This window comes from Apteryx mantelli, chromosome 16 (assembly GCF_036417845.1).
Source record: "Apteryx mantelli isolate bAptMan1 chromosome 16, bAptMan1.hap1, whole genome shotgun sequence".
Taxonomy (NCBI): Eukaryota; Metazoa; Chordata; class Aves; order Apterygiformes; family Apterygidae; genus Apteryx; species Apteryx mantelli.
The window spans coordinates 17799156-17823727 of NC_089993.1; the positions used below are offsets into that span (position 1 = coordinate 17799156).

At 40.5% G+C, this 24572-nt stretch overlaps 1 protein-coding gene across 7 annotated transcripts in view; it reads right to left on the reverse strand.

Moving 5' to 3' along the window:
• The window catches only part of SMURF1 (SMAD specific E3 ubiquitin protein ligase 1), a 46258-nt gene that overhangs the window by 10396 nt on the left and 11290 nt on the right, over nt 1–24572 (reverse strand). For 5 of the 7 annotated variants that reach the window (XM_067306001.1, XM_067306000.1, XM_067305996.1 and 2 more), the window contains exons 2-11: nt 9135–9173; nt 8324–8432; nt 7621–7754; nt 7434–7499; nt 6439–6514; nt 5786–6039; nt 4874–4958; nt 2421–2567; nt 917–1121; nt 124–227 (exon numbers count right to left, since the gene is read on the reverse strand). In XM_067306001.1, the coding sequence (XP_067162102.1) occupies nt 124–227; nt 917–1121; nt 2421–2567; nt 4874–4958; nt 5786–6039; nt 6439–6514; nt 7434–7499; nt 7621–7754; nt 8324–8432; nt 9135–9173 (1219 nt within the window). The remainder of the gene's footprint in view (nt 1–123; nt 228–916; nt 1122–2420; nt 2568–4873; nt 4959–5785; nt 6040–6438; nt 6515–7433; nt 7500–7620; nt 7755–8323; nt 8433–9134; nt 9174–24572) is intronic. The other 2 variants (XM_067305998.1, XM_067305997.1) reach the window with 1 other exon arrangement.

Here is a 24572-nt window from a genome sequence, read left to right on the forward strand (position 1 = left end):
GGAAATGAAGACTGAACCCAAGACCACTCTCTATAAACTAGATCACAAATAACATAAGCCACGGGCCACTTTAAGAGCAATTTTACAGTTAAACAATGACAAACACACAAACCAAGATCTCACCTTGCTACTCCTCCATAATCCAGGCCCTCCTCTCCTCGAAATTTTACCATAAGCCTCTTCTTCAAATCTTTTGGCCTCATCTTCATTATCTGACGGTAGGATTCCTATATATGCATATTGTTACAGATTAGACACTTTATTTCCTTCCCATTAGGTCTATCAAGAAGCACTAGTATAATATATATTGCTACTCAACTACAAAAATATTAATTATATTGTTAAAGTGCTAATCTAAAGCAAGTTCTAATGACACCTCTGTAACATTAGGTGGTATCTTTAATTCCATTTTGCTACACAAAGGTGCTTAAAGTAATCCATTCCAAGAATAGCAGAACTCCCAGTTACAGTTACCTTTACATGCCTAAATGCAGAAGTGGTAATATCAAGCAATCAGATGCCCTTCTAAGTTCTCATATGCTGCCCTTTCTAAATGAAAAAGAACATTCAAACTTATCAACAAAACCATGAAAATTTTATGCAATCCAGCTGTCCTCGTTTAAGGCACAGGAGCTTTAGAAAATAAAGACTCACACTGGCAAAAAATTGGTTTTAGTCCCACAGCATTCTGTATTCAGTATCTGAATCCAGAGAAATTAACTTTTTCCTTACTCTTAACTGTTCTCTAAGCTATGTTTGAAAAGCCTTTTTGGGCAACAGGTTTTGACCTGCCTGATCTATGCTTTTGAGAGTAAAAAACCCCACCTATGTTAACAGGTGCTATAATCAAAGATCAGTTTTACTTAATTCACAAGGGACAAAAGCTGCTATTGCTAGTCATATGCCAATCAAATACCTCAAATATCTCCTCTCTGGATACTTCAATGCGGCAGTGACCAGCTTGCGGTTGCTGAAGGGAGAGCTCGTGTCTAAGAACTTTCAGTTTTTGCACCAAGTCTCTTTCGTATCTCTGTGCAGGCAACTCCTCGCCGTCTTCTAGCGACCCCTCATTCGGAGCTGGCAGAGGCTGCTGGCTGGGCTCTTTTAGCTGGCATTGATGGCTTTGAAGGAAAATGAATTTAATGAATTAAAATATTTATTCTAGAAGCAAAATAAGAGACGTATAAAACAGCGATGGAAAGAACTGTATAAGCTCCTTCTGGAGTACTTGGGGTGAAATACAGAATTAAGCTGGGTAACTTCTGTAACGTCATTACCTTTCAGTCAGAGATGGAAGGAATACAGGTATTTACAAAAGCCAGGAGTCTCAGCAATTCTCAGCTCGGCTTTTATGGGGCAATACACAGTCGGAAGGCGCTCTCGGTTACTGCAGAGCATGGTCACTGAATGCTGACTGAGCAGTAATCGAAAACTTTGTGGTATTTCTCTGACGTGGAGACAACTTTCAGGAGTATAACATGAAAATAGTTCTCTAATGGAACAACAGCTTTATAAATGTAATCATCTAAACAGCCACTATGAATTTTACTTCAGCTCCATGCAAAATAAGGCAGAGGATTCATGACAGAGTAATAAGTATTGCATCTACAGCTATTAAGAGAGAAAGGTATACTTGTCCCACATAGTTGTAGCTTTATACATTCAATTATCCTTATCTGTCAGTGCTGTATTTGGATTGCAGATCAATTATTTGTTGGATCCAGAGATTCCTCAGCTGGCGTCAAGCAGAGACTACTCAGATGCAGCCAAGACTCTGAGCTCAGGCGCGACGAGCGCTGCCAGGCTGCTTCCAGGCTCAGGTCTGCAATGTTCAGCTGCCTCTGCATGATGCAGAGCTTGAGCTTCTTAAATCCTGCTGAAGCCAAGCTGGCTGCACACAGCATCAGGAGACCAGACTCCAGTGGACTTTATGTTCCTCTTGTCTGGAGCACAAGGGAGCATGAAGCCAGTGCAGGTCTAGCAGAGCTAGCACAACGCTAAACTGCTAAGCCAAGAGGCATGCATTGAACCATCTACCTCATACCCCCGCATCTGGGTTCCAGAACAGCATATTAGATCCAGCACAGCTCAGGGAAATTTTGTGGAACCAGCTTAAGACCAGTGCTGCGCTGACGTAAGCAAACCCTCCCCTGAGCCAGAGCACTGCAAAGCACAGTGAAAACATTTTTGAAGAGACTGCATGAAGTCAGCCAGGTCAGCTGCAACCAGACTGAGAACTGAGGCTCAGAGCCTGTCTAGACCCACACAGGAATCCATCCACTTGTATCTGTTTCCCCAGATCCTTACGGCTCAGTTTTTTCAGCCTCTCACAACTCCCAGACTGCACTTAAAATTAGACAAAAATAAACAGTTTAAGAATCCACATTTGTGATGAATTATTTATCATGCAATGTTCTTACTTCATGATGTGATGTAGTCTTGGATCTGTGAATTGTGTGGTTCTGTTATTATGATCTACAAAATATATTCTTCCTGAAACTGTACTTCTAACTTCCCAACCTGGAGGCAAAGGTCCTAGTTCATCACAATTCACACTGTTAAGGTCTCTAAGGAGGAAAGCAAACAAAAGGTTAAAGCGCTCTTGAAGTTAAGACAAAAACCAGCTTATTCAGGGGATGGGGGGGAGTAAATTTGGTGCGCCGTGATTCTAGGCTATGAAAGGCTTAGGAGGAAGGACAGAATAGCTATTTTTATGCTGTCTTTTTAGAAGCCTCAATCTAAGCAGTACAACTCCCTATGCATGCACTGTACATGGATAAAGTGATGATAAAACTGCAAAACACTTTGTCTTTGAAAACATTAAGGCCATACAGCTCACAAACAACTTCAATATGCATCATGGCTGTAAAAGGAGGAAAAGACTTTTCATAGCAAAGATTTCACAAAAAAAATCCCTTTAGCACTAATGCGAGCTACATGCAGAAAACCAAACAATTAAGAAACCAAGGCCTCTGCATCAACCACAACCTACGCACCTAAGACATAAGAAGCCAAGATGACAGTAAGATCGTGTAAAAAAAACATCATCAAAAACCCCACCTCTTTAATTAGTAAGATTAGAATCCTAACTTTTTGACTGATAAATCATTGAGAATAAGGTTTGACACATTCAACCCTTTCATGCTAGATAATTTTAGGAATCATTCTTTACAAGTGCTGTGAAAGGTAGACCCTTACTTTAAGGTAGTATTTGAATTCAATATATAGGATGTATTTACACCTAGAGAATTTCAAATGCTTAAGGTCTCAGGTGCTAAATACAGGAAAGACACCAAGATTGGCAAGAAGAGGAAGGGGTCCCCTGAAGGTTATTGTTTAGACAGAAAAGGTGTTGTTCTTAAGTGAAATTTTCTCTAGACAGCTGGCATGGATTCATCTGTTTTCCAGGGCTGAAGACACTACTCTATAGATTTTCTTACCTAAATCAAACCACTCAGCATCAATATAAAGCAGTAAACTGAGAGGCTTTAGAAAAGGTAGAAAACACTTTTTGTGCACCAAAGGCTTCATTAGTGTCAGAGTCAGTACAAGGCAGCAGGGGTACGCAGGGAGACAGACAAGCCTTTGTTAGGCTGCTTTAAAGAAGATTATGATAGTAACCATTTGTTTCAATCAGCTGTGCATCTGAAAGTACTTTAGACATCTGATTACATCAAGTTTTAACCTACATCTGTGCTAAACACCAAGGTTAGGTTTTTGCACTGATTATCCTCCTGCAGACTGATAGCAAAGAAAATCACCTTTAACTAAAACAAGACAGTGCTGCCTGTGACTCATAAGACACCGTGCTGTGTCCACTTAACATTGCTGATCCTGAAAGCTTGGCTCTAAACTTTAAGATTTGTAGAGAAAAGAATCAATACTTTTCATTAGGCCAACTGGCATCACTGGAAGAAGAGACAAGGTTTTGGGCACACAAGGCTGACACAAGTGACCCAAAGAATGAGCATGGTAATTTCTTCTTCCAACTACATCAGCTAATCTAACACCAGCTATTCACTCTCTCTACAAACCTTTATCTTTCGTATCCTTGCATATACTGCGGTTACGTCAACGGTCTATCCTACACTACTTCATTATCATTTTGCTAGTATCCTGTATCCCACTAATCAATTATACACAGCCAGAGCAGAAGCTGAAGAGTTACAAACTTTGCGTTTCACTCTTGAATCTGGTGTGCGGGTGGCCCAGTGCAACAGCACAGATTCAGCCTCCTCAAGGAAAGCTGCCAGACCTTAGTCACAAAGAACCGGATTAACTGCAGGTTAAGTTTTAAAGAGGCTTTACTACATAAGTCATGTGGAGGATTCAAATTCTTCTAACTGCAAATCATTGGTCTAAAGCATTTAAAAAAAAAAAAAAAAAAAAACAATCCTACACTACTCCAAGTTTTAGGATGACAAGTAATTTCTGCTTCAGCAGAAGTGGGCACTTTTAAAGCAGAAGTTGCCAGTTCAATACTCAGGAAACAACGGCTTTAAGGAAGTAATCACCTTTTCCTCCAATTTGCAGTCCAAACTGTTCTCACACACAAACATTTTAGGTCAGATTCAGAAAGCTTAACTTTACCAAAGTCACACCAACATTTTACAGGGAATTTGTCAAATGGGAACTCCTGAAGGGTTACATATTTTTTGTTTTGTATGATTCACAAGTAGCTATTTTTTTCTTTCAAGCAAGAGTAATCCTTAATGTTTGGTGAAAAGCTAATTAAAGAGATCCAAAATTACGCCATTGCCGGTATCTCTTCCTTTACATTCAGACAAGTCATTTCATTGAATTTTGCTTTTAAAGATTCAGCTTATCGCAACACATAAAAAAGATAACTGACTCTGTAACTATAAATACATACCTTGGTATCCTGGGGTCATGCCATGTGCTAACTCCAGTCTGTGTGTGCAAAAAATAAACCTGTCCCTGTACCGTTGTCCTTTGTTCTACAAAAAGGGAAGAAAGATATTCTAAATTACAAATCTGAAAGAAATATGAATAATCAGTTTATTTAAACCCATTAGCATATTATTTTTCTGTCAGAGCTAGAAGAAAATACTTGAGCTAGCCCATCTGATCTCTCGCCGTGTGGGCTACTTTGTCCTAAAACACTTATATCCTTCATAAACTTGACTATACATTTCAAAATTCTTTTTGAAACTCACCAATCTATGTACCAATATGTTTTAACTTGTATTTCAATACGTTTTAATTTGTATTTCTATTTTCAGATTTTGAAACAACCCAAAACCCAGAACTTGATTTCTTTACTCCTAGATGTGGCACACTCTTTTCCAAGATTTAATTTTTTCTTAATCTTATCCTCCCTAATCTTCTCTTGTACTACTGGCTTCTTTGTTGCTTTTTTATTTTCCTGATCTTTCCTCAAATGTGGGCTCAAACCTACACGACATGCCAAGGGGGAAGGAAAAAATAGCATTACTGCTCTAGTTTAAAGAGCTCTTTACATTCGCTCTCCCTGGATACACAGCCAAGATTAGCAGTGAATTTTCTGTAACAGCATCATAGCACAAACTCATGTTTAATTTACCATCAACCTCTCAGCACATCCTGAGTAGCCAACTGCTAATTAGCCAGTCTCAAACTTACATCTGCACTGCTCAGCTCCTTTTCCAAACAGCAGACCATTAGATGCACATCAATACTGCATGTTTTAACAAGTAAACCACATCTATGTATTAAAAAGAGAGAATTTTTCTTTGAAGCCTTTGGAAAAAGGTGAACAAATTTTGCACTGCTGGAAAATTCTTACCATAGCCTTCCGGTAGGTCAGGCGACTGGTGGCCATGTGGTCTGTTCTGAGGCGTCTGTACGTGGCCTCTGACGTCGGGCGTGCGAAGGCGCTGCGCCTGGAGCCTCTGATCTTGACTGGGGGATTCCACAAAGCGACAGTTCCCTCCGCCCGCGGCCCCCGTAGTGTCCGTGTACGGTGCCGGCTCCTCCATAAAACAGCTCAGCGGCCTTCCCGGTCCGGAGTCTTCATAAACCGTTCTGAAAACGGGGAAACTTCAAGAGTTTCCATCACAGAGAAGTGAATGCAGAAGTAACTAGGTTTCTCTCTCTCCACTACTTCAAGTACTGCAGCTTTTAATGTAAGATATGCCACTTTCTTATACTTTTACATACTATACACTTGTATACACTACACACTATTATACCTCAAATTTCTTAGCTATACATACCAGTGCTGGAAGTGCTGGTATCAAAAAATATCAAGTCCTACCCAGTTTAAGTTATACATACACTTTCTTCAAGTAAGCATCCAGCCATAACCTTACTACCTGTTACATATTCCCAGACAAGACATACTAGTCACATTGATGTTAAATATTGCTATTGCGTTCATTATATTGCTTCCACATATAAACCTTTTTTCTGATTAAATGCAAAGAAAGCGATCCTTACCCTTCATTCTCCAAAAGCCCTCGGCAGTCTACTACAGAACCTCCTGTGCCTATTCTGTCCCGTGTCTGTAAACTGACTGAAAGAAAAAACAAGCCAAAGTTAATATGAAAAGAATGATCATGCCTTAAAAACAAACAAAAGCCCACCAACGATCATATAAGATAAAATATTAAGGAATACTATAAATGATGTGCTGTCACACATAGCTTATCACAACCCCTTTTACAGCCACAGAGCGTTTTTCATTTAAAACCTGGGAGAATAGAAAGTACAGGCATCACCACTTCAAAACTTGAGCAGAGTCTATTTTGGGAATTACCAAATATGCCAGGATTCTACATCTCTATTTCATGCAGATCCCTAAAATCAAGCCTAAAATTACTCACCACTAGATGTCACCATTGAGGTGAGAATTTGGGTTTTGCCAAACACACACATATAGCTCTCAATTGAAAAGATTTTTTTTCAGTGAGGTAAATTAGGCGTAATGCAAGCATTGCCAAAAGTGGCAAAACCTTGCTGGAGTCTGCAGATAGGCTACACCAGTCAAAGTTCAAGAATGGAAAAAATAAAAGAATTAAAAAAAAAAAAGTTCAAGAATAAACCAGCAATTTGCAAAATGCCTCCAGGTCTCCTTACCAAGTTGACACTGTTTGCCTGTCACCTTGGCCTAAATAGCATCAGCTTTACATGAGTAACATCCACCCTTCCAAAGCTGCATCAGAAACCTTGCCAAAATCATTCCTTCTTTCTAATATTGTTTCCAATTATCAGCTGGGAGAAAACAAACTCCTACGCAGGAGTACAATGAAAATGTTCAGGCAATGTAATTTAGTCCCATTACATGAACAGGACATTCCTTTAAAGTCAGAAGAAACAACACAAAAAGCCACGGAAGCAAGAACCGACTCCAGCAGGTTTCGTTTTTAATACCGCGTTTGTCCGTACTGTGCATATACTTAAGATGATGAATGTTTAACCGAGAATATTCTTACCCACTATTTGGCCTCGTACAGCATCAGTATCTGTGGGATTTAGTTTGCATAGATCCAAACGCTGGTCTGCAAATGAAAGTTGGAAACATCAAGAAGACATTAGAAGGGAGGGAAGAATGCTCCTCACTACTCGAACGCAAGGCGCTACAGATCCTCGCCGACTGCGTCAGGGAGGAGTTGCTCTTACATCCAGTATCTTTTAGCCTGCTGATGGCGTTGGAGAGGAGTCGGACGCACCCCAGGAAGCCAGCTCCCTGTTTCTTGTGGATTTTTTTATGGTTCCATACACTGATGGTTATGGAATCGGTTTTCCCAACATATCTAGAAGAACATACATTAGAAGAGTAATTTTAGGAAAAAAAATAGCTCTTTTACTCCACAGTATTTAGGCTTTACTTGGTAAAAATTCTGATGCATTTTAGTACATTGGTTATGCTGCCTTTTTTTTTGAAATACAGAAGTGCTTAAGCCTGAGCTGGTGTTATTAATGAATTAGTGCTACACACAGCGCGTTAAATAGATATTGCTGCAGCACTAACTAACTACAGAGAGCCTCATTAAAAGTTATGTGGTACATGAGCTAAAACTTTTTGAAATTTGTTTCCAATATTTTGAAGAAAATAAATCAATACAACAAGGGCAATATTCTGTAACAGCTTGACTGCACTGCTCCACTAACGGTTACTCTAAGCAGTTGTACCTAATGTACAAAGAGTTGCTTCTAAATTAAACCCCTAAAAACAAGAGAGGCACCCGTTCACATGCAGGTATTTTTCTTGTTACTGAAAAAACCAAGCCTTTCCAGCAAACATGATTTTGCCAACCTCGGCGCTTCATTTGCTAGCTAAATCTCTGGAATATTTTTATTTATGATCTAATGAACAACTCACAGATCATAATGCTGGTTCCATTTGGGGTCCAATGTGTTCTTCACAGTGTCAGTTGAATGGCACTGACCTGACCCATCGACTACTATTTTTGCAAATGGGTCAGGAAGTCCTGCGGAAGGGAAAAGGAAAGGAGAACGTGATACTTTTGTTTTTTGTTTCTTCCAGGTTAATCCTATTGTGAGCTTCTGGGGAGGGCTGTTTGCTTGCTTTTGGGGACTCCTCCAAAGAAAGGAAAGTTGCTATCATCCTGAAACTATTTTAGTAAAACCAAAATACAGAAATGAGCTCCTAAATAAAGGGTAACGTACTTCTGTCGTACGGATTTGTATCTGCGGTCAATAGTAGAAGTTTTTAGAAAGCAAAGCTTAAAAACTGGTAAGTTATGCAGATTTAAGTGATTATGCATACTGGTAGCTGGGCATTTCTAATCAGCCCTCAACACAGCATCGAGACTGCAGCACGGGGACACTTCACTCGCGCCCTCGGCATGCTTTACAAACACAGGCGTCCGCGAGACAGATGCTACCGATCACCTCCACAAAGAACTGCAAGCAGCAACCTGCTTGCAGCCTCAGCAGCCAGAGTCGCAACCAGAATTTAGGAGTCCCTTGGTCTTTCCAACCCCGACGTCTCTGCTACCCCAACACGACTCAGGGTAACGCAAATGAATTCATACAGAAATGCAATGTTATTGAAACATGGAACCACAGAACAGATGAAATGCATAAGTGAGCAATGGCCGTAATACACAATCTGCAAATAAGTCTGATTGATCAAGAGCAGAAAGTTATAACAATTAGGAGATACTTACTGAAGAAATCTTTCTTTGCAAGATTCTTGGCACATAATACTGCAAAAGAAAACATCAGATAAACAAATCTTAGAGCATTAGAGGAAAGAAAAAAAAAAAACTTCCCAGCAATGACAACAGTTACGATAATATCCGATCTTAACTCAGAGAAAGAAACAAATATTAAATGTGAGCATTGTTTTCTTTATCTGTGATTGGAATATGCATTTACATAGAGCCAAATTCCTCTGTGCTTTTGTTCTACTGTTACAATGGATATAAGACTGAACGAACATCCCTTTTTCATTAACCCTCCCAATTTTCCATACGCCATGCTTACACACATGCTAAATCAGAATTTTGTTGTTGTTTCAGAACCATTTTAGACTGAACAGATTCTGAACCAAGACTGCTGCTGGAACATGACCTCTACTTTAATCCCAATTTAATATAGTGCAGCCTGCCACCAGGTTCAATCTTTGCATACAAAAGATATGCAATAAGTCATAAAACAAAATGTTAGATGTGTGCACTAAACCAGCCACAAGAAGTTTTCAAATACAAAAACTTTTTGCCATAAGGATGAAAAGACTTCACCCTGGAGAAAACAAGTATACAGCAAAAAATATACTCTCATCAATATTTTTGTTTTCTTTTGGAAGGGCAACAAATGAGACATCATTTCCCCTCTCTCCAATCCTCTAAACAGCACAGTAGTTTAAGTAAAAATTAGATCAGGAAACTCACATCAGTCTCCATTTCTATTAAGTCTATTACAAGCTGCAAGCCTGATTTTGCTTTTCAATAAGGGCTGCTCAGAACAATCTCAGCAATTCAAGTTGTTCAGCATCCATTAAACTCTTATAACAGGCCAGGAAAAATAACTGCAGAGCCAAAAATGAAAATATTGGAGCTCTAAGTTATCTAAAACTGGCAACTAAGACAGGAATATAACTATAAAAGAAATACCTATTTTCAAGGTAGTCTTTTTTTTTTTTTTCCACCAAGCTCTGATCTGCCAGCATGAGAATGAATGCTCCAAAAAAATACTCAAACGGTCATTTCTCGTGTCACGTACCCTCCTCGTCCCTAGCTCACCCGGCTCCCAGCAAATTCCACTTTCGCTCAGCCTCTCTAGGGGTATTTACACATGGGCGCTGACTCCGGATTAGGGCAAGTGAAGAAGCGGTAGCAGAAACATAGGGAAAAACCCCTCATTTTGACACCTCTGCTAGAATCCCACCTCTCAACTCTGCAGCAACGTTCCCACCTTCTAAAATAGCGAGTGGAATAAAAACTAGCTTCCCTCCCACAGCAAGCAGACAGACCAAAGCGGGCTGTTGTTTAACCCAGATGTTTGGGGGAAAAAATAATTTCAAATCCTTTGTTTCGGTAATAAGTAAAGGAGCAGCAACAGGAAACTATTTTTAGAACGGATTAAAAAGTACTCGGTTCTTTCGCTGGCAAACGGCATAATCGGAGAAAGCTTCTCTTGCACTGTTTTAACGACTGACCGAAAAAATCTGCAGGACCATGGCAATTCCATTAGAAATAAAAAAGGATTACAAAAATCACTGCCCACTCTTACATGGAGGCATGACAGCAAAGTTTAATTTTCATTTACTGTTGCGAGTGCTGTAAAGGAAAAAACTACCAGGAAAACACAGAATAAATACAGGTAAAATTAGAACTCGGTGTTCTAATAGTAGCCAAAATGAATTTTAAGGTTCCTGTAAGCGGTGGAGCTTTTCTTTTTTAAAAATCAAAATAACTCATGCCACTTCCCATCTCCAATTCTAAGAATACATTATTGAGTTGGAGAAGTATTCCACCCAAATGCTAACTATCTGCATATAGTCTGACTTTATAATTATTACATTTATTCTACATTTCAGGTGTGCTTTCTGGAGCTCACTGGCAGCCTAAGTTTCTAAAGCTATTACTGAAAAATTCTATTCTTCATTTAATTCTTTTCCCTTTGCCAATGGCTTTGGTCTACTGTAAAGGAGTATGGTTGCCAATTTTCCAATTGCAGCCTGTGAAACTCTCAATTTTAGGTTGCAAAAATTATTATTCTTTCTAGTAAGAAAAATATTGACACAACAGCCAATAGCCAAGAGAAACCTTTCTGGAGCAAGCTTCAGAATCGGGCTGCTCGAGATGGACCATTGCCTTTGTTCCACTACTTGCATATTAAACCTGCCGAAGCAAAAATATTTTTAAGTGCTCTATCACTTAAAAACGGTGGATTTCTAAATTCCAGTAAAGAAACAGGTGACAAAGGTCAGCAGTGGGAGACTTAGACAGGAAACTACGCCGGTGATTGAGCAGACAGCCCCTCCCTGCTCTGCAAAACTGGGCTTATGCCAGATTTTCCTCTTAAATGCATCGCCTCCAAGAGAACTTAGCGAGATTGCTAGCAGGAACTGACTGCTGCTACGGCAGGCCCGAAATCCCTGAACTTGGCTAGATTTAGCTACAAGGGCTTAAAAAGTTATTAATGTCCGCTCTGGGGGCAGCTGCCTCTGATGCAGAGGGCAGGGGAATGGGATGCGAGATGCTAGCACCCGGCACAAAGCCGACTTTGCCTGGTTTGGGTTTTTTTCTTTTTTGGTAAGGTTTATGGCTTGTCAGCAGGAGAAATCTCACTGCATTTGTTGCAAAGCTGCAAGAGCTGCTAATTCTCCTGTCTTGGTCATTTATATTCCGCCTTCTGAAAGGCGGCCGACTTGTTCCAGCTTGACCGAGTATTTGTTTACACTCTGCTGTGAATTGCTGTGCAGCACTGAAGAGTTTTTTTTTTTTTTTAATATGGCAGATGCATTCCATCCCAAACAACGCTGAAACAATGCCTTTACATCTAGATTATAATATTTATAAAGGGATGGGAATGTTTTTTTTAAGTACCTGACATTATTGAGATAATTTCAAAGACCAAATGAGCCAGCTGGGTAAAGCACTAGTGCGAAAGCGTATTTGGCAGAAGGTAAAGGACAAAGCCTTAGACAACGTCAGTATTCACCCCAGGGACGCCTTCAATGCAGATATAAGTTGAGTTAGTCGAGTGGATCCCGTGCCAGACCCCAGTTGTCCACCCGGCTCCCGAAGCAGAAATGAATCATCTGCCGCAGCTCCGCGGCCGCTGCCTGAGCAAGCTACGGGCTGGCGAATCACGGAAAGCACCGAGCAGCACCGATGTCTCAACAACCTGCGCTGCAAATTGCATCAGAAACCTGCTGCTTCAGCAGCAAGCGAGCTATTTCTGCAGCAAGACCAAAATTTTCCTGAAAGGAGGCAGACGGAGGCAGCCCGGACGAGGAACCGTTTCGAACACCCCCAGGGAAACGGAGCCAGGTTGCAAATCAAAGCTTTTGCGGGCAAGTTCCTCCTCCTGAATTGTCCACGCTCGAAGGACAGCTGCCACTCTGCAAGATGGCCCTCAAGTTGCCGTCTCTCCATCAACGCCATACACGTTCACCTGTAACGCATCCCACCCCGCAGCACAGCGCTAAGTCACTACAAATGGTTTCCAAACTACTATGTAAAAACTAGCTAGTCATGTTTTGGGATATAGAAGGAAATACAGGTAGGCAATGGAAAATATTCGGTAGGAACGGGATACCAGCCCGTACCAGTGCGACGGAGCAGACAAACCTGCAGCTGGAACTGCATTCGTTCATACTTTGCTATATGCTCCAAGCCAAATAAGCATCTCCTTGCTCAAATTAAGGACTTTACATGTGGACAGGATCTGAGCATTCAATTTAGCACTCGATTTTGAAGGAAAAGAAAACGGCAGTATATCCACATCTCCCTTTGGAAAGAGGGGAAGGTCATACGGAAAGATGCTAGCAAATACACCTCTTAGCCATCCTTGGCCTTTCTTTCTGCTATTCCAAGTTAATCATTTGTGCTTGTACAAATATGCCACTAGATTCCAGGATATATTTGTTTTACCTTTCTGTCAGAAAGTAAACACAAGCCAGCAGGCTGATGACGTAGAAAGGACTTTATTTAATATTTACATCTGTGTAGACCATCTTTAATCATAGAGATAGGTACCATAAATTTATCATAAGCATTAAAAGCATCGCAGGTTTGTTTGTTTTAAGATAAAAGCAAAAAGTCAGTGACAACAATGAAAGTTTCCTTAGGAGACGAGGAGAATAAAGATCTTGATAAAGAATAATTGGCACAACGAAACTGAAGTTCATGCGCACCATTCAAAAGTGAAAAGGCTGCAAAGCAGGTCAAATCTGACGCATCCCAGTTACGGGAACATCTCTGATGGTGCTTCGAAGCCTGCCTAGCTTTCGACCTGTGAACCTAGCAAGCTTTGTATGAAACGGGCTTGTTCTGCCCTGAATATATGACAACAGCCACCTCTACACACCAGTTTACTGTCTGTTTTTCAAAGCAAAAATTCGACCATTTTGAAAAATGGTTTTCAGAGGGCTGCACAGCAAAATTGCATGCTTCAAGTGTGAAATACCCTCCAAAAACCAAACACGCAAACATCAGCTCTCTACTACGCGCTGCTCCTAAGCCCCAAAGTCCTGTGGCCCTCAATGAAAAAAACTTTGCTGAATCTGTTCTGGGAAATCACTTCTCATCCAAATAGTCCGGTGTATTTTCTGCGGAAAATATTCTGAGTACCACAAGCCACCCATTCTGAACAGCCTTTAAGAGTGATTCAGCATATCATTCCCATTCTGTGCACATAACCTTACACGAGACTTTAGTGCAGATAAACCTCTGTTTTTATTTCTACTACTAGGCAACCCATGAAGGTTTTAAGTGTTTTGTTTTCTTAAGGCTGACAATCATGCATGTTTGACAGGGTACAAGAGAAAGTTTAATGGAAAAGGAAAGACGGCTAAAAGCACCAAGTGTGTAAAAACGCAGTCTCTCTACAGCTAACCACATCTCTGTACTAAAATATACCACTTTATTCACAAATTGAAGCTTAAATTGTCACCACACAATCCAAGGTTTCTATTCTAGTCCTTTTTTTGTTTGTTTTAAGAATAGTTTTGGTCTTTCTCTGACTGTCTGCTTCAGACTTTGAAATGCATAAATCTGCTGACGGCTTTAACTTTTCAGCAACCAAATCCGAACCACCGCAGTGGTTCGGTTACCGTTCGTAAAAAAGACAGGCATAACCAAAATCTTATATTAAATTTACCAAAGAAACCAATTGAGTTGTATGCAACTCATTTTATAAATGTGTATACACAGACACGTACATCTGAGTGTCCTTCGTTAATAATCTTAGTATCGCAGTGCCAACAAGATTTGCAACCTGACACATGAGCCAACAAAACCCCCCAAACCCCCCCATCCTTCAGGGGCAGCATACATCATACCCTGACATTTGAAGACTCTGCCTGAACTCAGGCTAAAACCGAACTCGACAAGATTAAAGCAATACTTCATTTAAAAAAAACCCTCAGTTCCCAAAGAGTTGCTAGATTTGATACACGAAGCCTTTTTGTGGCCCTTTTGTGTAGGCTGCAGTGAAAATCAAAGCCTCTTTTCAAGGCACGCTTTCCTCGTGGGTTGGAACTTGGCTTCATGTAGCCAGTTGCAAACACTAGACAACTTTGAAGAGATCTTCAAAAACCACACACCCAGAAAAAGTCATTTTTATTAGTCCATTAACATGTCATTAAAGCATCTACTTAGCCAAGAATAAAAATGCAATCCTATCTAAGCCTAAAAACATCATGCCTAAGAGAGAGTTCTCACAGTGCGGACTAATATCGAGTTGACAAAAGAGAACATTTTCATCTCCAGGATTCCTAAAAATTACTCAAATTGAAAAATCTTCTTGGGCACTGACCAACAATAAGTCTTCTCAGCTTATTTATGCACACAAGCAAGGGCTGATTTAGCCTGTATTAAGGTAAACCATCAAAAAACCAGTGCAGGACTATTGGAGGAAAGGGACTCATTAAATTGCCAGTTAACTGGGACTACATGCCACAGAAGACAAGGAAAGCAAGTTTTAGAATGAACTGACCGAGATATAAAACTTGGAGAAATGCTAAGAATTATGGACGTAGCTGAAGAACTTTGTAGGGATGAAAAAATAGGGACATCAATAGGAAGTTGAATTAATGCTGATGTATGGAATCGGAGAAAGGCAGATGAGGGGAAACAGGCATACCCAATTACCCTTCATACTCACTTTTCTCAATCATCTCCTCTACTCACCCATAACAAATGCCTGATATGAAGGCAACCTCCTAGATTAAATGTTTCATTCAGTCCTACCTCTTGCATCAGTTTTCTTATGCCTTTGCTATGCCTTCCTCTAACCTTCTCATATTCTCCACACAATCTCCTGTGTCCTAGCTGGCTACAAAACCCCGGCACTTCTGCCGTCTCTGAGCTTTGCAGCCGTGCCCTCAGCTCAGCCTCGGCCCTGAAAGCAGAAGCTGCCTCTGGAGTTTATTTGCCCCACGTACGACGGGCCAAATCCCTGCTACAATAAATTCCTACCTCTTCCTCCAACTGTAGTTCCAGGAACATTTTTCTTAAGGGGAAACCTTTCACTGACAGCTTCATCGCTTCACCTTACTGTTCTTCTTGGCCCTATATTGTCTTCTCAGTTGTAATAAATATAACAAGAGACGCTGGGGCACGAGCGAGACAAGAACTGGCGAAGCCTCCGCTGCCACCAAAGAAATACCCTTGACAGTCCGCGAAGAAGAAGGTGCAAGAAAGTGAGGCAGGGCCTATCTCCCAACACTATCGAAGGACAACCATTTGCTTCGAGAACAGGAATTCAAGAGCTCAGTTAGTTAACGCTATCTGTGTTTTACGGCAGCTGAAAGACCTATTCTCAAAGATGGCCATTCGCAAGAAAAGCTGCGCCTCTTGCACAGTTTTACCAGAGGAAACATATCAACAGAATGTAAAGTCATATATCTCCACTGTATGGTTTTTAAAACTCGGTTTTTCACCCCTACCAACACATCTGCCAGAACCACAACCAAATGGAATAAATAATTTTGTAGAAAGAGCTTTACCAAATTCTCTCAAGTTTTTGCTTTGGAAAAAAAGCATCCCCAAATCATCTCCCGGCTCTCTGAAAACCCAGTATACCCTCAGCCTTCAGCTATACCGGTCAGCTTCTGTACACGCTATCTAATAAGAAATAGAAATATCTGGAAAGAGCTCAAAATTCATTAAAGCCACAGATGATGATATTCTATTCTCAGTGCAAATTCAATCTCATAGCTGACAGCTAAACAAAACAATTTCAATGACAAAATTCCTACTGCAAATACAAAACAGCGTTTCGCATTTACTCCACACGTTATTGTGCAAGTTGTAGTAACTGGGATCAACGCAATTCTGGATTTCTTCCGTTACATATTTTGTATCTTCAACCGTAGGACTATACACACTTGTATCCAATAATTTGTATTTTTGATCAAACACTGTTTATCAAGATAGGCTTCTCTGAATGGTTTGCACATACTTGTGCTCACATTTTGAAACAGATCCCGACAGGCGCAGTGTGAGATCATCGCTGTAAAGTTAAAAACATGCCACAAAACTATGTAGCACAATTTTCTTTAAATTACATTAAAACTGAGGAATAAATCCATGTTGAAGTCTTAATACTTAGCTGTTAAAGTTACCCAAGCACTGAAAAAGCATCTGGAAAAAAATTCCTAAAGCATGAAAAACATGTTCCTCCACCCACATGCACTCATAACTCAGATTCCAAACTGAATTTTACTAAGATTGCCAAAAATATTTTGCACTTTTAACACTTGGGGTTTTCAAAGCACCTTTTTCGCATCTATACAAATGTTAGTATATGATAGGACTATATGCACTCGGTCTCACACTGCACACAGGTACAGCTGGGAATCAAACTCAAAAACCCAGCTCTACCCTCCTGCTTTTACCATGTTCCTGGGCTTCCTGGAAATGAAAGGTGCTTTCTAGAAATATCGTAAAGTCTTCAGCCATACAGATTTGTTTCTCTGGAAAATGCTGGAAGAACAACAGTGAATTACTAATCAAATGTAAAAAGAAAAAAAATCCCCAATCCTCTAGATGTGGACACAAAACTATGCTCATTTTCACTACTACTTAGGCAGAAGTTTGGCTTAAAATGCTTCACGCTCCTCTTGAAGGGCTAATGAGAGCCTCTGCACAGAACAGTCTTCTGCTAAGTCAGCTTTTAATTTAAGTGCTTTTAATTTAATACATCTCTGATCTCTGTTTTCATATGTATAAAGTGTTAAACACCTTATTCTCCTTATCAAAAGGAAACCTTACAAGAAATCTTGCGTGCAGCTGACCAAATGGTCAGCTCAGTTAACTCACTGCATAAAAGGTTTTCCAAAAAACCTTATGCTCAGCATAAAACACACAAATTTCATTTCTTCTCCTTCCCAGGTATTTTCTGTGCTACCCATCCCACTACGACAAGCGTATTTTTTTTATAACCAGTTTGTAAGACTTGAGTTACAAGAGTACATTTATGTACCAACAGCAGCTGTTTTTCCACAAAACACCACCCAACCGATGAACTTTGAGAGTCCTTACGAGAGGATGATCGTTTCTCAAGTCCACCGGGAAAACCTGCGCAGCCGCCTTCTACTGCTTTATTAACAAGGAAAAAGTATAAAATGCAAAACGCCAAAACCAAGGAGCAACGTGTCTGTGGACGCCTACCATACGGACCAGCCAGCCCAGCTAAAACAGGCTCAGCCCTGGGACCTTGTCCAGGGAGCAGAACAGCTTTGAAGTAACGACAAGAGCAGAACCGGGGTCGGCTGTTAAGACGGTGAACAACTGCGCTTTCTAACCCAGTCTCATCTCCGTCTCTCTTCACGTGCACATTGGCGTCCTGCAAAATATTTTCCTGTTTCACAGAAAGCAGAAAAAATAAAATAAAAAATCCAACCTTCCACTACAGAACACGTAAAGCCTGTGAAGGCAGAAACCTCAGAATTGAAAATCTTGACACACATGTCGATAGAAATACTAAAATTCTGTCAAATACTAAAAGCTCTAAAAACTTTTGCTCAAAAAGCATGCATCCTAAAATGTATGTTTTGCATCTCCAAAGAGTGGTTGATATTTACAGTCCTTCATATACAGGTAGTGTCAGTATTCAAAAAAACTCAGTATGAATGTGAAACACTATTCTGAAGGAGGAAAAAAGGACACAATTTAACACATTCTTAATCTCAGTTTAAAAACTGAGACTTGTTTTTCCAGATAGAACCAATATTTAGCTTTTTTTGATCTCTTACTGCAATTAAATAAGGCACAAAGTTAAATTTATGGGCATGAAAATTTCCAATTGGTCTGTTTTAATAAACAGGACAAAATTAATGCCTGGTTTTCATCAGATGTTAAGTAGGTTGCAAGAGCTCAAAAGCAAGAACATTGTTATTTCAAAAATGAATGGCGTTAAGTCATGTGTAAGTTGTAAACTATGTAGACTATTAGTTAATCCCATGAGGGTTTAAATGTATCAGTAGAAGAATTTTAGCTAAACAATTCACATGGAAAACTGCCTTAAAACTAAATACACAGGTTGACTCTGGTCAGAGTAGGGCTGTTCAACTCAATGCTGAACTAAAGCTCTACGGTGAACCAAGAAAAGCAAGCTGGCAAGAGAATTGCTTAGGCGATCTAGGATGCTGCTCATGTCGAAATTAAATGCCGCCAAAATACAAAATATCTTGTAAAGTGTATTAAGAAATAAGAAACAACAGATTTTGTCATAGCAGTTTTTAAGAAATGCAAATAAAACAAACCCTTATGGCCACAGCATTCAAGAACCCACATTTCTTCATGCATTCTAAAACATTAGGGTGAAGAATTTCCAATAGAAAAATTCCATACAAAAAGGAATTTAGCCTATAAAATATTAGGCGTATAAAAAAGAACAAACCTCAGGAAAAACAGTGCACTGGCTGGCCTTAAGCTGTTTTTCTAAAACTAAGACACATTTTGTATTTCTTTAATAATTAGACAACCCTGTAACAAGCAGTTACTGGAAATCTACTGCAGAGAATAACACTTATCAAGCACCCTTCTAGCATTAATAGAACTTCAATAACTGTTACTGCAACAAATTCCAACAGATGCTGGATGACTTTTCAAGAGGCACAGTCAACACCCCCAAATTTTGTTCCACAAGTAAATGAAAAGCATTCTTTTTAATCAAGCAAGGCATCAGTACCGTATCAATGCTTTAAAATTACATCCCTCAAGGAATAAATGCGCTGCAAACTTCCCCTAATTTCTAGGGCATATAGTTGTTTTCCATGTTCATATTTTAACTGAAGTATGTCGAGTGCTTTTTGGCATGTTTGGATAGAAACGTAACGAGTCTCAAGTCTTGTCATATAAAGCTTTTCAAAGCTATGGGCCTCACTGCCAAAGAATTTTTTTCATGCTCCTACAGCTTTTGCCTTCCTTATTTGCAAATCTGTTGTTCCTAACTTTTCGTGGTAAGCGTGGTAACAAATAGATGAGGCTGAGCAGTATTTTCTGAACCGACCAAGAGTCAGCTCAGATTTAAAGTTAGGATGTTAAGGTCAATGTTCAATGAAGAGGTAACAGTGCAGAAAAGCCTAGAGCAATGAGTTCGTTTTGTTCTGGGTTATTTGGTGCATGGACAGCCAAAGGCAGAACCTGCTGGAGCTCTTTCAAGAGTGCTGCTTTCTTCCTTTCCCTCCGTGGCCTGTCGTTATCAACCCGCGGATAACGAGCCTATAGATCATCATGGTCAAGACAGCGTCACATAGAAGTGGCACAGCCTTGTGGCCCATAAGTGGAAGTTTCGATGCTAGCTCGGACCTTAGTATCAAGAGATAAATGCTCTTAGCATCTTGCAGGGAAAACCGTAAGATTTGCCCAAGCTAGATGGAATTAAAACATCCTACTGATTTCTCTTTTTGAGGGTTTCCATGTTACCTGTTCTTGTACATGCAATATTTAGTGAACAGTTTTAACCTCAGTTCTTTTGCTGGGTTTCAGCCCCTCTTGATACTGAACAGAGGATAGAGATTACTGAAATAGGAAGACTGTATTTCTTTTAAAATACTCAGGCAAGCAGAGTTACTACTGAGAAAAAAAAAGAGCCACAGAGTTGCTCAAAATACTATTCGGATGCTTGCTGTAGGAAATCTATCCTGAAAGGGAGGTGAGCAGCTTCACTCATTACACGCAGCTGACACTGTATACATCAAGAACGAAGCAGGCTTTCACGTGAAGCACCGTCCCTTCTTTTCTCCACGTCTTCCACTGCGGCTGAGCACAGTTTGGTTATTTGCGTGGGCACAGCCAAACCACATTCGGTCCTGGAGAGGATCGTCCTTTCGGCAGCCGTGGCGAGGATGGCATCCTGGCCGGAGCCGCAGGAACACACGCTGCTCACTGCTACCACCAACCCTGCACGCTGACATCAGGCAAATGCATCCGCTCGTCTATTTTATCCATTTACACTTCATATGCAATCTATCTGGTCCCAGACAATCAAGGAGATGTGCAAAAAATTCGAAAAACAAGACACCTCCAAACGTCCCGTTTAAAACTTCAAAAGTGGTTCAGAGGGATAATTTAAGCACTTAGCTACAGAAACAGAAAAACGACTTTACTAACTCAAGCGTGAAAGCTAAAATAAAGGTGCAAAGTTTAAATCCAGGAAGAGGAAATACAAATTTTGCTCACTCAAATAAGCTTCTTGGCATCGCTTCTGATTTTGAATAAAATACATCAGCTGTTTTGGAATATTGTCTTTAACTCCTGAAAAAATGTTAACTCTGAAACCTTCAGCTATTTGTTTCCCGATTAATCAGTCTGTTATAATCCCTTTCGACACGTGCCCAAGATGTTACAAGCTGCTCTTTTCTTTCCTTACACATTTGGAGCATTTGTTCGGAGCTCTCTACTCCAGTCCTTCTTGCTTACGAGCGAAAAAACACAGGAAGCACCGCACATGATATTATTTGTCCCCAAGTGCTGAAGGGCAGTGGCATTAGAAGGTGCGCGGCGAGGTCGGGGCGTACGCGTGGGCTCCGCGCCAGCTCCGCGGGGGCTCCCACGGGGCCATGGCCGCAGGAGCAGGCGGCAGCACCGGGGCGCAGGGAGGAGCGAGGAAGCCGTGGCAGAGGGGAAAGGAGGAGAACGGGCTCGAAACGGGGCTTGTTCCAACCGGAATTACAGAGATATTCATAGCTCTCTGAAGGCAAATTTTTATCATTCGTTAGTCACACAAGTGGAAAATCCCCTAAAAGCACTGTGGGTCCTACGAAGGCTTGATGAACCCGGTCACGGATTAATGAGATTATGGCTACGTTTGCACTACACCACCATTCGCCCCCAATAGATATCCAAGGCGGATATGGGAAAATACGCTGTATACCTTATGGCTGTGCTAAACGGCATCTAAAACATTGAAATAATCTAGGAGGCTGGCAGAGGTATCGCACTAAAGGAGCTGTTAAAAAGAAACTTTGAGCTTTTAAAATACTCAATCACCTGCTGGGTTTGAGTATAGGGATGCAGATCTGACAGGCGTTTGCTTCTCAGCAAAGCAGCAAAATGGACAAACTCGCCCTGGTTCAGAGCTGGAAGCAATGCTAATCGTTTGGAGGGGGAAGGTAATACTGACGTTATTCTTCCCTGAATACTCCCGTTCGCCTCCCCAAAAAATGGTCTGGCTGGACGTGGTTAACCAGTAACCTCGCACAACGTGGTAGCAGCCCCTTCTTCCAAGCGCCGCTTCCAATCAGTATCAAAGTTCAGCAGATCCACGTTATATCAATGTCATCGCTCACGTACACAAGCAAAGCTGGCTTCTCCCCTTTAGGTATTTTAAACAAAATGTCTAATTCTCATGTGACCTACTAGAGGCACAAAACCGAGAGCTGAATAGCACCAAACAAGATTTCGTGAAAAGGCGGCTTTTATTCAGAATAAAGCCGTATCAGCCTATGTGTTACTCCCTTGTTCTAATTATATAGGACAGCATCTATTTAAACTGCCAAGTTAATGACTTCAAATTTGATCAATAGTCTCTGTTTATTCAGGCTAGCGCTACCGACAGCCGCCAGGGATGAACGACAAAACAAACAGGCTGGTTAGAGCAAACCTACCGTTTTCCCTACTCGCTGCACCTCAACCGACCGGCAATGGCAAATATCCTTCAATTTGGCAGCGAGGTGGGGAGGGAAGCCTGTTGCCTCTGAACATTACCATATTGACACAGACCGTTTCCTTTGTATCCATAAAACATTTATCCATATTATTCCGCTAACAACCAACTTGTGACTTCAGTGAGCTCAAGCATAACTAATATCACAGATAGAGAACGGCTCCAACTCTTATCTTGTACCATCTAGCTATGTTAAATATTTTACGTGTGTTTTCAGATTAAGCATGGTGGGACATGACAAGAGGACATCACGAAGCCTTTGGACCATAAGCAGTAACAGCCCTTACTGCCGCTGTACCAACCGCTAAAGGACGTTTATGTTGGAATGGCTGCAAAAGGCTAAAACCACCCTCTTAAAAGCAGGACGATAAACATCCTTGACTAAACCTCCAGCCAAAAGATGCTAGAAATGTTTTAATTACAGGCTAGCTAAAGAGAGCAAAATAAAGAGAGATTAGAATGAAAACAAATAACGTGCAGCATACATGTAACATTCTAGCAAAGATGTTTTAAAATTATAAAATAAATGCTTGCTTTGCAAAACTGGTTTCTCACCGGTGGCTTAACAGTGACTTACGGGAACAAACCAGCAATTTTCTAAGAACAATTTCCAAGCTCTACAATAATGGAAAACCCCCTTTCTAACCCTAAGTGAATCTGCAGTCACAGAGGTTGGGATCCTGATGAAAATATTTGACTGCAGTATTCTGACCAGGATGTTATTTACGGTTTTCTCAACATTTATACTTTCATCATTTTGTCTGCAACAGTGTTTGCAATTTTCCTTGTACAAAATGTCAGTGTCCATTGCATCAATAAATTATAATCCCACTACTGCTCTGAGATACTTCAAAGGAAGGTGTTATATACGTAAAACAGAGCTCGAATGAAAAGATGTCATGCCTCCTGCTATACTACCTTAATATATGTTTTTCATATTCAGACATATTACTCAATGCAAGCGACAACTCTAGGTTGCTGGATCCTGCACCAATAAAATATGAAGAAGGCTCTCCTAAAGGAAATGCTCTTTATATCAAACCACTGTATAAACACATCTGAAGTCTAAAATTTAATACTTTAAAAAAAAAAACAACCAACACATGGGAACAGTCTGTTCAGTCAAAGCTTAAGAAGTTTGCTTTCCATTTTAAATTGACTAAATAGATTCAGTACATTACATTTCACATGGATGGTTAGCAGTGCTAATATTCTAGATAAAATGAAACGCTGTACGAGGAAAATTCTCACTAGGGCTAGCTTTCTCTAGATATATTACTTGCTCTCACGGTAATTTAGTATAACAGAGCCCTAACAATTTCACTGAACAGGATTGCAAAAAACATCACCTCGCAGTTTGTGACATAGAAGCTCTCAGAAAGATCTATTTCTTCACTACATTTTCAAACCAGGGAATGCACTTGTGAAGAGGGGATAATGCTCTGTTTGTGGGAATTTTTTTTTTTTAAGAAAGTAATTTTTATTTATCAAACAGTCAAGATATTAAATCCAAGCCTTTTACTTACATCCATGCCATTAACAACTCACACACCCAGGATTCTGATATTGGCCCAGCATAATGACAAACTAATCGACAGAACCAAAAAGAGGGCAAAATTTAATAAACAGTTTTCATAAGAGAAACACCTATAAACAACATTTCACTCCTTACTCAAATAAGCTATGTGGCATTAATTTGAAGTGATAGCGCTGCTCTTTTAATTAAAAAATGCCAGTAGGAGGCTGATGCATTGTCTGATGCTGTAAGCGACGTGCTCGCAGGATGCAGATGAATCTGTGTGTAAGGAATTAGCGCGCAATTTCATTTAGGTTAAAAAGCAAAACAAAACCCTAAGTCAAAACAAAAGCATATAAATCGTTATTACAGGTGCTTGATAAAGACATCTGGATGCTTGGCTCGGAGAACGTTGTTAAGCACATGCATGGGAAAAAAAGAAAAGCAACTTTCACTCCAATTGGTCAATTAGAAATTTAATTAATGGAGCTTGATTTGCCTATTGATTTGGGCTGCACTTAACACACAAATGTCTCTCCCCTTCCTCCGGCAGAGCTCCTCTCCCCTTCTTCCAGGCTACCTCCCCCATACCAACTCCCTCCCCCTGGGCCGGAGCCTGCTGCCTTTCGGGAGGGACAGGGCACCGATTCCCAGCACCTTCCCGCGGCAGGAAGGAGACTGGGACTAATTAATACCGACCTTTGAGAAACCTGTGGACTCGATATACTTAGCATCTCTGCCC